The sequence below is a fragment of the Scyliorhinus canicula genome, chromosome 4 (assembly GCF_902713615.1).
Source record: "Scyliorhinus canicula chromosome 4, sScyCan1.1, whole genome shotgun sequence".
Classification (NCBI taxonomy): domain Eukaryota; kingdom Metazoa; phylum Chordata; class Chondrichthyes; order Carcharhiniformes; family Scyliorhinidae; genus Scyliorhinus; species Scyliorhinus canicula.
In genome coordinates, this window is record NC_052149.1 from 1,112,523 (window position 1) to 1,124,805 (window position 12,283).

Genomic DNA, 12,283 nt, shown 5'->3' on the forward strand with positions numbered 1-12,283 from the left:
ACCTCTGACAGTGCGGCACTCCCTCAGTACTGACCCTCTGACAGTGCGGCACTCCCTCAGTACTGACCCTCTGACAGTGCGGCACTCCCTCAGTACTGACCCTCTGACAGTGCAGCACTCCCTCGTACTGACCCTCTGACAGTGCGGCACTCCCTCAGTACTGACCCTCTGACAGTGCGGCACTCCCTCAGTACTGACCCTCTGACAGTGCGGCACTCCCTCAGTACTGACCCTCTGACAGTGCGGCACTCCCTCAGCTGACCCTCTGACAGTGCGGCACTCCCTCAGTACTGACCCTCTGACAGTGCAGCACTCCCTCAGTACTGACCCCTGACATGTGCAGCACTCCCTCAGTACTGACCCTCTGACAGTGCGCACTCCCTCAGTACTGACCCTCTGACAGTGCCGCACTCCTCAGTACTGACCCTCTGACAGTGCGCAGCACTCCTCAGTACTGACCCTCTGACAGCGCAGCACTCCCTCAGTACTGACCCTGACAGTGCAGCACTCCCTCAGTACTGACCCTGACAGTGCAGCACTCCCTCAGTACTGACCCTCTGACAGTGCGCACTCCCTCAGTACTGACCCTCTGACAGTGCGCACTCCCTCAGTACTGACCCTCTGACAGTGCGGCCTCCCTCAGTACTGACCCTCTGACAGTGCGGCTCCCTCAGTACTGACCCTCTGACAGTGCGGCACTCCCTCAGTACTGACCCTCTGACAGTGCGCACTCCCTCAGTACTGACCCTCTGACAGTGCAGCACTCCCTCAGTACTGACCCTCTGACAGTGCGGCACTCCCTCAGTACTGAGGGGTGATCTTTTCCCAGCAGTCTCAGTAAAGTTTTATTGATGGCAGTTTGGGATGAATTTCTTCCCCTGATTGAATTTTCTGAAAAGAATCTTTGTGAGCAATGCTCTAGGGCTGTGGAAAGTATTTAACGCCCAGCAATTTGGGGGTCTCCTGCTGTACCTTTTTGGTGTATAATGTGGTCTAAAGAATTGATGATGGCTGTCCCAAATTCACACATTTCATTCAGAGGAGTATTTGTCACCGTAAAATTCACCTGGAACTGTTGTTCATGTTTTTCCTTGGCAGCCACATGATAGAGCAGTTTGTCCATGGGACAAATAATTCCTTCTGTGGGAAGTTGGGACGTAGATGTGAGGTGATTAGTCACAGGGAAGCCAACTGAAGCAGGAGCGACCAAAGACAGTGATAAACATGGTCACCAACCTTGATTCTTGGTCAAGGAGAATCTGCCAAAACCCACTGTTGGCATCTAGCTTTGCAAAAGAAACACTTTGGACCACTTCACTCACATCCACCAGAGGCATCGTGTGGAGCTCTGTCCAGTTTTATTTAATGGTGTCAGGTCAACATACAGCCTGAATTTACCATTTAATTCAGGGATTGTCACTGAACCATCTCTATCCCGGCACTGAAACAAGGGCGATCAGTCCCTAAGGCAGCATCCTATCGCTCAGGGGGTTGCCCCCTCCTAAGGGTAAACAAGCTGATAGGTTTGCTATCTGAGAGTAAAGGGACGTAATTCTCACTTTTGAGCTTTCCCAGTTCTCTGAATGACGGAGGAAATTTCAATCCTAAACACAGGTTTGGTGTGAGCTTGTGTTCGAATTGCTGACACCTGGCCCTGCAGAGTTGGAAAAGTTGCTGATTGTGTCAGATATAAAGAATTTCAATAATTTCTTTATCTTTCTGTTTAAGGGTTGTTGTGACGTGGCCCTTCACTTTCAGGTCTCTGCCTCCCAGCCTTCATATTCCAATGCTGGATCTCAGACATCATTGAGCCAGTCCAATTTATTGATAAATTGTGACCCCTGTCCCAGTGTCCAGTTTGCATCCATCGATTTCCAGCCCTCCAGACTGGACCTGCTTGTTGGGATCTTTTATTAATCCCAGGAAATCCTTAGCCTCACTATCTTTACATCCATTTTCCTGTGCATTGGAATAGTTGGAAGCTCATTGCAACTTTCTTCCTGAAACTGTTCTCTGGATCTGCAGAATTGTATAAAATGGCTGCCCCCTGCTGGACAGTTTGGCACTGATCTGGAACATGATCAATTAGGCAGAAGGGGTCTTCACGCCATTCAGCTGTTTAGCCAAGCGTTTTGGGGGCTTCGAGCTGGAGGACCTTTCAGCCGACCTATTTTGAAACCTCAACAGTCTACCCAGAGAACACCCTCATTCTGCTTACAAACTGTCTCCAATGTTGAATTCTCCTGGGTTTGTACCTCGCAAGCATGCTGTCTACACTGTGGTTATGAATTAACTTGAAGTTAAAATTTCCATAGCAACAACTGTTGGCCAGTCTATAAAATAATTTAAAAACAAATTGATGGATTCACCCAGTCTCTGGCTCCTCTACTTTCAATCTCGTCCCCTTTACTGACTGCATTCTTCTTCCAGCGAAAGTAATTATTTAAGGTCCTCAAATCTTCCTCTAACGATGCAGAGGTCTCCTTGGCTCATGAGAACATCATCAGCTATGTCCCCAATTGCACATAGAAGTGTACTAACCTGGTGTGTTTGTTCGCTCTCTTGTACTCCCAAAGCTTTGTTAAAAATTAACTGACAGGATGTGGGTGTCTCTGGTTTGGCCAATGTTTATTGCCCATCAGAGGGTGGCTGTGAACTGCCTTCTGGACCCAGTGCAGTCTCTGAGGTGTAGGTACACCTACTATGCTGTTAGGGAAGGAGTACCAGGATGTTGCCCTCACGACTTGTAGCATCTTGTCGATGGTACGCACAGCTGCTATTGTGTGTCAGTGGTGGAGGGTTTGAATGTTTGTGGAAGGGGAGCAATCGAGCGGGGCTGCTTTGTCCTGGATGGTGTTGAGCTTCTGGAGTGTTGTTGGAGCTGCACTCATCCAGGCAAGTGGGGAGTATTCCATCACACTCCTGACTTGGGCCTTGTAGATGGTGGACAGGCTTTCGAGAATCAGGAGGGGAGTTGCTCACCGTGGGATTCCTAAACTTTGACCTATCCTGGTAGCCACAGTATTAATGTGGTTAGTCCGGATCAGATTCTGATTAATGGTAACCCCCACGATGTTGAGTGGGGGGGATTCAGCGATGGTAATGCTATTGAATGTCAAGGGGCGATGGTTAGATCCTCTCTTGTAGGAGATGGCCATTGCCTGGGGCTTGTGTGGTGTGAATGTAACTTGCCCCCTGTCAGCCTCAAGCCTGGATATTGTCCAGGTCTTGCTGCATTTGGACAGGGACTGCTTCATTATCTGAGGAGATGTGAATGGTGCTGAACATTGTGCAGTCATCCGCAAACATCCCCACTTCTGACCTTATAATGGAAGGGAGGCCATTGATGAAGCAGCTGAAGATGGCTGGGGCTGAGGACACGACCCTGAGGAACCCCTGCAGTGATATTCTGGAGCTGAGATGATTGACCTCCAACCACCACAATCATCTTCCTTTGTGCCGGGTATGACTCCAACCAGCGGAGAGTTTCCCCCCCTGATTTCCATTGACTCCAGTTTAGCTCGGGCTCCTTGATGCCATATTCGGTCAAATGCTGCCTTGATGTCAAAGGGCAGTCACTCTCACCTCACCCCTGGCATTCAGCTCTATTGTCCATGTTTGAACCAAGGCTGTAATGAGGTCAGGAGCTGAGTGACCCTGGCAGAGCCCAAACTGAGTGTCCATGAGCTGGTTATTGCTGAGTAAGTGCCGCTTGATAACACTGCTGATGACTCCTACCATCACTTTGCTGATAATGGAGAGTAGACTGATAGGGTGGTAATTGGCTGGGTTGGATTTGTCCTGTTCTCTTGTGTACAGGACATACCTGGGTAATTCCACATTGCTGGGTAGATGCCAGTGTTGTAGCTGTACTGGAACAGCTTGGCTAGGGGTGCGGCAAGTTCTGGAGCACAAGTCTTCAGTACTATTGCTGGGATATTATCAGGGCCCAGAGCCTTTTGCAGTATCCAGTGCCGACAGCTGTTTCATATCATGTAGAGTGAATTGAATTGGCTGAAAACTGGCGCCTGTGATTCTGGGGACCTCCAGAGGAGACCGAGATGGATCATCCACTCGGCACTTCTGTTCATACACTTCAAATGGGCAGGTGTCTCCAGAGTTCCCATCACTGTGCGGTTCCTCGATTCGTTGGAAGGTCTGTGGAAGCACGAGTACCTGCTCAGTGATGGCAGGCAATGTGAGTGATTCATTCACTGTCCCCGGACGAAGTACATCTTAGAACATAGAACATTACAGCGCAGTACAGGCCCTTCGGCCCTCGATGTTGCGCCGACCTGTAAAACCACCCCAAAGCCCATCTACACTATTCCCTTATCGTCCATATGCCTATCCAATGACCATTTGAATGTGTTTAGTGTTGGCGAGTCCACTACTGTTGCAGGCAGGGCATTCCACGCCCTTAGTACTCTCTGAGTAAAGAACCTACCTCTGACATCTGTCCTATATCTATCTCCCCTCAATTTAAAGCTATGTCCCCTCATGCTGGACATCACCATCCGAGGAAAAAGGCTCTCGCTGTCCACCCTATCTAATCCTCTGATCATCTTGTATGCCTCAATTAAGTCACCTCTTAACCTTCTTCTCTCTAACGAAAACAGCCTCAAGTCCTTCAGCCTTTCCTCATATGATCTTCCCTCCATACCAGGCAACATCCTTATAAACCTCCTCTGTACCCTTTCCAATGCTTCCACATCCTTCCTATAATGTGGCGACCAGAATTGCACGCAATGCTCCAAATGCGGCCGCACCAGAGTTTTGTACAGCTGCAACATGACCTCATGGCTCCGAAATCCGGGTTAGCACTGCTGCCTCACAGCGCCAGGGACCCGGGTTAGCACTGCTGCCTCACAGTGCCAGGGACCCGGGTTAACACTGCTGTCTCAGTGCCAGGGACCCGGGTTAACACTGCTGTCTCACAGTGCCAGGGACCCGGGTTAACACTGCTGCCTCACAGTGCCAGGGACCCGGGTTAACACTGCTGTCTCACATTGCCAGGGACCCGGGTTAACACTGCTGCCTCACAGTGCCAGGGACCCGGGTTAGCACTGCTGCCTCACAGCGCCAGGGACCCGGGTTAACACTGCTGCCTCACAGTGCCAGGGTCCCGGGTTAACACTGCTGTCTCACAGTGCCAGGGACCTGGGTTAACACTGCTGCCTCACAGTGCCAGGGACCCGGGTTAACACTGCTGCCTCACAGTGCCAGGGACCCGGGTTAACACTGCTGCCTCACAGTGCCAGGGACCCGGGTTAACACTGCTGTCTCACAGTGCCAGGGACCCGGGTTAGCACTGCTCCCTCACAGTGCCAGGGACCCGGGTTAACACTGCTGTCTCACAGTGCCAGGGACCCGGGTTAACACTGCTGTCTCACAGTGCCAGGGACCCGGGTTAACACTGCTGCCTCACAGTGCCAGGGACCCGGGTTAACACTGCTGCCTCACAGTGCCAGGGACCCGGGTTAACACTGCTGCCTCACAGTGCCAGGGACCCGGGTTAACACTGCTGCCTCACAGTGCCAGGGACCCAGGTTAACACTGCTGTCTCACAGTGCCAGGGACCTGGGTTAACACTGCTGTCTCACAGTGCCAGGGACCCGGGTTAACACTGCTGTCTCACAGTGCCAGGGACCCGGGTTAACACTGCTGTCTCAGTGCCAGGGACCCGGGTTAACACTGCTGCCTCACAGTGCCAGGGACCCGGGTGTTCCTCAGGTGAATGCAGCAGTGCTCTGAAAGCTCGTGTTTGAAACAAACCTATTGGACTTTAACCCGGTGTTGTAAGACTTCTTACTGTGCTCACCCCAGTCCAACGCCGGCATCTCCACATCATGGTTCCGAGGTTGATGCTGCAAGACCATTGGTGTGGGAGGTACCTGAGACAGCAAGATCATTGGTGAAGCCGACCTGCTGGTTCCACCCAGTAAGGCGGAGTATAAGAGTCTGTGTTTCCCTAGCTGCTACATTCTGTACCTGCGCTGCTGGGGGAAACATCTAATCCAATCAAGCCTTCAATTGTCATCCAACCTCACTTCTGGAGTTATTGATCGTGCAATAATTTATTGGACTAGATTTTGAAGAATGGAGCTCTGAATCCAGCCGGAGTGTCTGCAACGCAGCCCCAAGCGGCAAAGTCAGCGGCAACTTTCAAACACTGGCTGGCGTGTTTCAACGGGTACCTCAGGACGGCGACAACTACACCCACGGAGGACCAGAAGATGCAAGTTCTCCACTCGAGGGTGAGCCCAGAGATCTACACCCTCATCGAGGATGTGGACGATGTCGAGGCTGCGAGGTCCCTGTTGAAAGGACACAATATTCGCCCAGTGAACCAGGTCTACGTCCGACATCTGCTGGCGACGAGCCGACAAATCCCCAGGGGTAATCGCCAGACGAATTCTACCGTGCTATCCTGGTACTAGGTAGGAACTGTGGCTGTCCGCAAGTTTCAGCCAGCGACCACACAGAACTTTTAATTGTTTGCAGGTATGCTGTCCTCCCAAATCCGCCAGCGGCTGCTGGAGAAAGAGACGCTAGGCCTACAGGAGGTACGGGCCCTCGCTAGCTCCCTGGATGTAGATTCCCAAAACGCCCGTGCGTACGTCCCCGACCGCGCGGCAGCCCCTTGGGCAGCGTGGACCCCCCCCCCCCCCCCCCCCCCCCCGCGGCCGACTCCGATGCATCCCCCATCCCCCCACAAGCTTGTGCCTCACGGCTACCAGGCAACCCCGGGGGGCCCCGCTGCTATTTTTGCGGGCAAGCCAATCACCCCCGGCAGCGCTGCCCAGCCCGCTCCTCCACCTGCAAAGGCTGTGCCAAAAAGGGGCATTTTGTGGCAGTATGCCAGGCTCGGGCGGTCGCCGCTGTCTCCGGAGGGAAAACTGGGGCCGTCCCAACAACTCCACAGACCACGTGCGGCCCGTGGGCGCCGCCATCTTCAATTTCCTGAGCCACATGCGGGCAGCGGGCGTCGCCATCTTGTTCCCCAGGGACCACGTGTGATGCTTGGGCGCCGCCATCTTGCCCACCCCCAGCCATGTGCGACCCCTGGCGCCGCCATCTTGCCCACCCCCAGCCATGTGCGACCCCTGGCGCCGTCATCTTGGCTGGAGTCTCAGGACCCCGATACGGATGACCGCACACCGCCCGAGGAAAATCTTCAGCTTCTACAACGACTCGCCTGTTGTGACCCTGGACCAGTCTCGGCCCCGAACGCTCACGACCGCGACGACGACCGTGCTCATCAACGGGCATTAATCATCCTGCCTGATCGACTCCGGGAGCACAGAGAGCTTCATACACCCCAACACGGTAAGGCGCTGCTCCCTCCCTATACACCCAGTTAACCAAAGAATCTCCCTAGCCTCCGGGTCTCACTCTGTCGAGATCAAGCGGCTCTGCGTAGCGAACCTCACGGTCCAGGAAAGGGAATTAAAACATTTCCGACTCTATGTCCTCCCTCACCTCTACCCTGCCACGTTCCAGGTATTGGACTTCCTAAGCAATCTCCAGAGCTGAACATAGAACAGAGAAAAATACAGCGGAGAACAGGCCCTTCGGCCAACGATGTTGTGCTGAACGTTTGTTCTAGATTAATCATAGATTATGATAGAATTTAAAGTGCAGAAGGAGGCCATAAGGCCCATCGAGTCTGCACCGGCTCTTAAAAAGAGCACCCTAGCCAAGGTCAACACCTCCACCCTATCCCCATAACCCAGTAACCCCACCCAACACTAAGGGCAATTTTGGACACTAAGGATAATTTATCATGTCCAATCCACCTAACCTGCACATCTTTGGACTGTGGGAGGAAACCGGAGTACCCGGAGGAAACCCACGCACGCACGGGGAGGATGTGCAGACTCCGCACAGACAGGGACCCATCTGGAATCGAACCTGGGACCCTGGAGTTGTGAAGCAATTGTGCTACGGTGCTGCCCTTAAGAACAAATTAATCGACACTCCATTATTCTACCCTAATCCATGTACCTATCCAATAGCCGCTTGAAGGTCCCTAATGTTTCTGACTCAACTACTTCCACAGGCAGTGCATTCCATGCCCCCACTACTCTCTGGGTAAAGAACCTACCTCTGACATCCCCTCTATATCTTCCACCATTTATCTTAAATTTATGTCCCCATGTAATGGTTTGTTCCACCCGGGGAAAAAGTCACTGACTGTCTACTCTATCTATTCCCCTGATCATCTTATAAACCTCTATCAAGTCGCCCCTCATCCTTCTCCGTTCTAATGAGAAAAGGCCTAGCACCCTCAACCTTTCCTCGTATGACCTACTCTCCATTCCAGGCAACTTCCTGGTAAATCGCCTTTGCACCTTTTCCAAAGCTTCCACATCTTTCCTAAAATGAGGTGACCAGAACTGCACACAGTTCTCCAAATGTGGCCTGACCAAGGTTTTGTACAGCTGCATCATCACCTCACGGCTCTTAAATTCAATCCCTCTGCTAATGAACGCTAGAACACCATAGGCCTTCTTCACAGCTCTATCCACTTGAGTGGCAACTTTCAAAGATCTATGAACATAGACCCCAAGATCTCTCTGCTCCTCCACATTGCCAAGAACCCTACCGTTAACCCTGTGTACTGCATTCATATTTGTCCTTCCAAAATGGATAACCTCACTTTTCAGGGTTAAACTCCATCTGCCACTTCTCAGCCCAGCTCTGCATCCTATCTATGTCTCTTTGCAGCCGACAACAGCCCTCCTCACTATCCACAACTCCACCAATCTTCGTATCGTCTGCAAATTTACTGACCCACCCTTCAACTCCCTCATCCAAGTCATTAATAAAAATTACAAACAGCAGAGGACCCAGAACTGATCCCTGCGGTACACCACTGATAACTGGGCTCCAGGCTGAATATTTGCCATCCACCACCACTCTCTGTCTTCTATCGGTTAGCCAGTTTGTTATCCAACTGGCCAAATTTCCCACTATCCCATGCCTCCTTACTTTCTGCATAAGCCTACCATGGGGAACCTTATCAAATGCCTTACTAAAATCCATGTACACAACATCCACTGCTTTACCTTCATCCACATGCTTGGTCACCTCCTCAAAGAATTCAATAAGACTTGTAAGGCAAGGCCTACCCCTCACAAATCTGTGCTGACTATCCCTAATCAAGCAGTGTCTTTCCAGATGCTCAGAAATCCTATCCCTCAGTACCCTTTCCATTACTTTGCCTACCACCAAAGTAAGACTAACTGGCCTGTAATTCCCAGGGTTATCCCTATTCCCTTTTTTGACCAGGGGCACGACATTTGCCTCTCTCCAATCCCCTGGTACCACCCCTGTTGACAGTGAGGACGAAAAGATAATTGCCAACGGCTCTGCAATTTCATCTCTTGCTTCCCATAGAATCCTTGGATATATATCCCATCAGGCCCGGGGACTTGTCTATCCTCAAGTTTTTCAAAATGCCCAACACATCTTCCTTCCTAACAAGTATCTCCTCCAGCTTACCAGTCTGTTTCACACTGTCCTCTCCAACAATATGGCCCCTCTCGTTCGTAAATACTGAAGAAAAGTATTCGTTCAAGACCTCTCCTATCTCTTCAGACTCAATACACAATCTCCCGCTACTGTCCTTGATCGGACCTACCCTCGCCCTAGCCATTCTCATATTTCTCACATATGTGTAAAAGGCCATGGGGTTTTCCTTGATCCTACCCGCCAAAGATTTTTCATGCCCTCTCTTAGCTCTCCTAATCCCTTTCTTCAGTTCCCTCCTGGCTATCTTGTATCCCTCCAGAGCCCTGTCTGAACCTTGTTTCCTCAGCCTTACATAAGTCTCCTTCTTCCTCTTAACAAGACATTCAACCTCTCTTGTCAACCATGGTTCCCTCACTCGGCCATCTCTTCCCTGCCTGACAGGGACATACATATCAAGGACACGTAGTATCTGTTCCTTGAACAAGTCCCACATTTCACTTGTGTCCTTCCCTGACAGCCGATGTTCCCAACTTATGCACTTCAGTTCTTGTCTGACAACATCGTATTTACCCTTCCCCCAATTGTAAACCTTGCCCTGTTGCACGCACCTATCCCTCTCCATTACTAAAGTGAAAGTCACAGAATTGTGGTCACTATCTCCAAAATGCTCCCCCACTAACAAATCTATCACTTGCCCTGGTTCATTACCAAGTACCAAATCCAATATGGCCTCCCCTCTGGTCGGACAATCTACATACTGTGTTAGAACATAGAACATAGAACATTACAGCGCAGTACGGGCCCTTCAGCCCTCGATGTTGCGCCGACCTGTGAAACCCCTCTAAAGCCCATCTACACTATTCCCTTATCGTCCATATGTCTATCCAATGACCATTTGAATGCGTTTAGAAAAGCTTCCTGGACACACTGCACAAACACCACCCCATCCAAACTATTTGATCTAAAGAGTTTCCACTCAATGTTTGGGAAGTTGAAGTCACCCATGACTACTACCCTGTGACTTCTGCACCTTTCCAAAACCTGTTTCCCAATCTGTTCCTCCACATCTCTGCTGCTATTGGGGGGCCTATAGAAAACTCCCAACAAGGTGACTGCTCCTTTCCTATTTCTGACTTCAACCCATATTACCTCAGTAGGCAGATCCCCCTCGAACTGCCTTTCTGCAGCTGTTATACTATCTCTAATTAACAATGCCCCCCCCCCCCACCTCTTTTACCATCCTCCCTAATCTTGTTGAAACATCTATAACCAGGAACCTCCAACAACCATTTCTGCCCCTCTTCTATCCAAGTTTCCGTGATGGCCACCACATCGTAGTCCTAAGTACCTTATTAACCTTTAAGTTCGGTGGCCTTATACCGCCCCCCCCCCCCCCCCCCCCCCCACCCCCCACTGTCTGCAACCTCGCGACCCTCAAGGTTGACCCGCCTTCCCTTTTTGTGAACCTCACCCCGGATTGCAAACCCATCGCCACCAGAAGCAGACGGTACAGTGCCCAGGACCGGACCTTCATTAGGTTGGAGGTCCAGCGGTTACTGAGGGAAGGTATTATCGAGGGCAGCAACAGCCCCTGGAGAGCTCAGGTAGTGGCTGTAAAGACCGGGGAGAAGCATAGGATGGTCATCGATTATAGTCAGACCATCAACAGGTATACGCAGCTCGCACGTACCCTCTCCCCCGCATATCTGATTTGGTCAATCAGATTACACAATACAAGGTCTTTTCCATGTCCGCCTACCACCAGCTCCCCATCCGCTCTAGTGACCGCAAACACACTGCATTCGAAGCAGATGGGCGGCTCTACCACTTTCTAAGGGTTCCCTTCGGTGTCACAAATGGAGTCTCGGTCTTCAAACGGGAGATGGACCGAATGGTTGACCGGTACAGTTTGCGGGCCACGTTTCTGTACCTCGATAACGTCACCATCTGCGGCAACGACCAGCAGGACCACGACACCAACCTCCGAAAATTCCTCCATGCCGCAAAAATCCTTAATCTAACCTACAACAAGGACAAATGTGTGTTCAGCACCGACCGTCTAGCCATCCACGGCTACGTAGTGCATGATGGAGTTGTAGGCCCAGATCCCAAACGCATGCACCCCCTCATGGGGTTTCCCTTCCCCAACTGCTCCAAGGCCCTGGAACGCTGCCTGGGATCTTTTTCATATTATGCCCAGTGGGTCCCCAATTATGCGGACAAGGCCCCCCCACTGATCCAATCCACGGTTTTTCCCCTGTTGGCAGAGGCCCGCCAGGCCTTCAGCCGCACCAAAGTGGACATTGCAAAGGCCACGATGCGCGCCATCAATGAATCCCTTCCCTTCCAAATCGAGAGCGACGCGTCCGATGTAGCTCTGGCGGCCACCCTCAACCAAGTGGGCAGGCCCGTGGCCTTCTTCTCACGCACCCTCCATGCTTCAGAAATCCACCATTGCTCAGTTGAAAAGGAGGCCCAGGCCGTAGTAGAAGCTGTGCGGCACTGGAGGCATTACCTGGCCGGCAGGAGATTCACTCTCCTCACTGACCAACGGTCGGTAGCCTTCATGTTCGATAATGCACAGCGGGGCAAGATAAAGAACGATAAGATCTTACGGTGGAGGATCGAACTCTCCACCTACAACTATGAGATCTTGTATCGTCCCGGGAAGGTGAACGAGCCCCTGATGCCCTATCCCGCGGCACATGTGTCAACGCACAAATGGACCGACTCTGGGCCCTCCACGAGGACCTCTGCCACCGGGGGTCACTCAATTCTTCCATTTTATCAAGACCCGCAACCTGCC

General features: G+C 51.6%; 1 protein-coding gene across 1 annotated transcript in view; it reads right to left on the minus strand.

Annotated features, from left to right (window-relative positions):
* Nucleotides 1–12,283, minus strand: part of col11a1a (collagen, type XI, alpha 1a) — a 493,146-nt gene that overhangs the window by 381,358 nt on the left and 99,505 nt on the right. Inside the window, exon 12 of the mRNA XM_038793410.1 lies at nucleotides 1,560–1,654. Within this exon, the coding sequence (XP_038649338.1) occupies nucleotides 1,560–1,654 (95 nt within the window). The remainder of the gene's footprint in view (nucleotides 1–1,559; nucleotides 1,655–12,283) is intronic.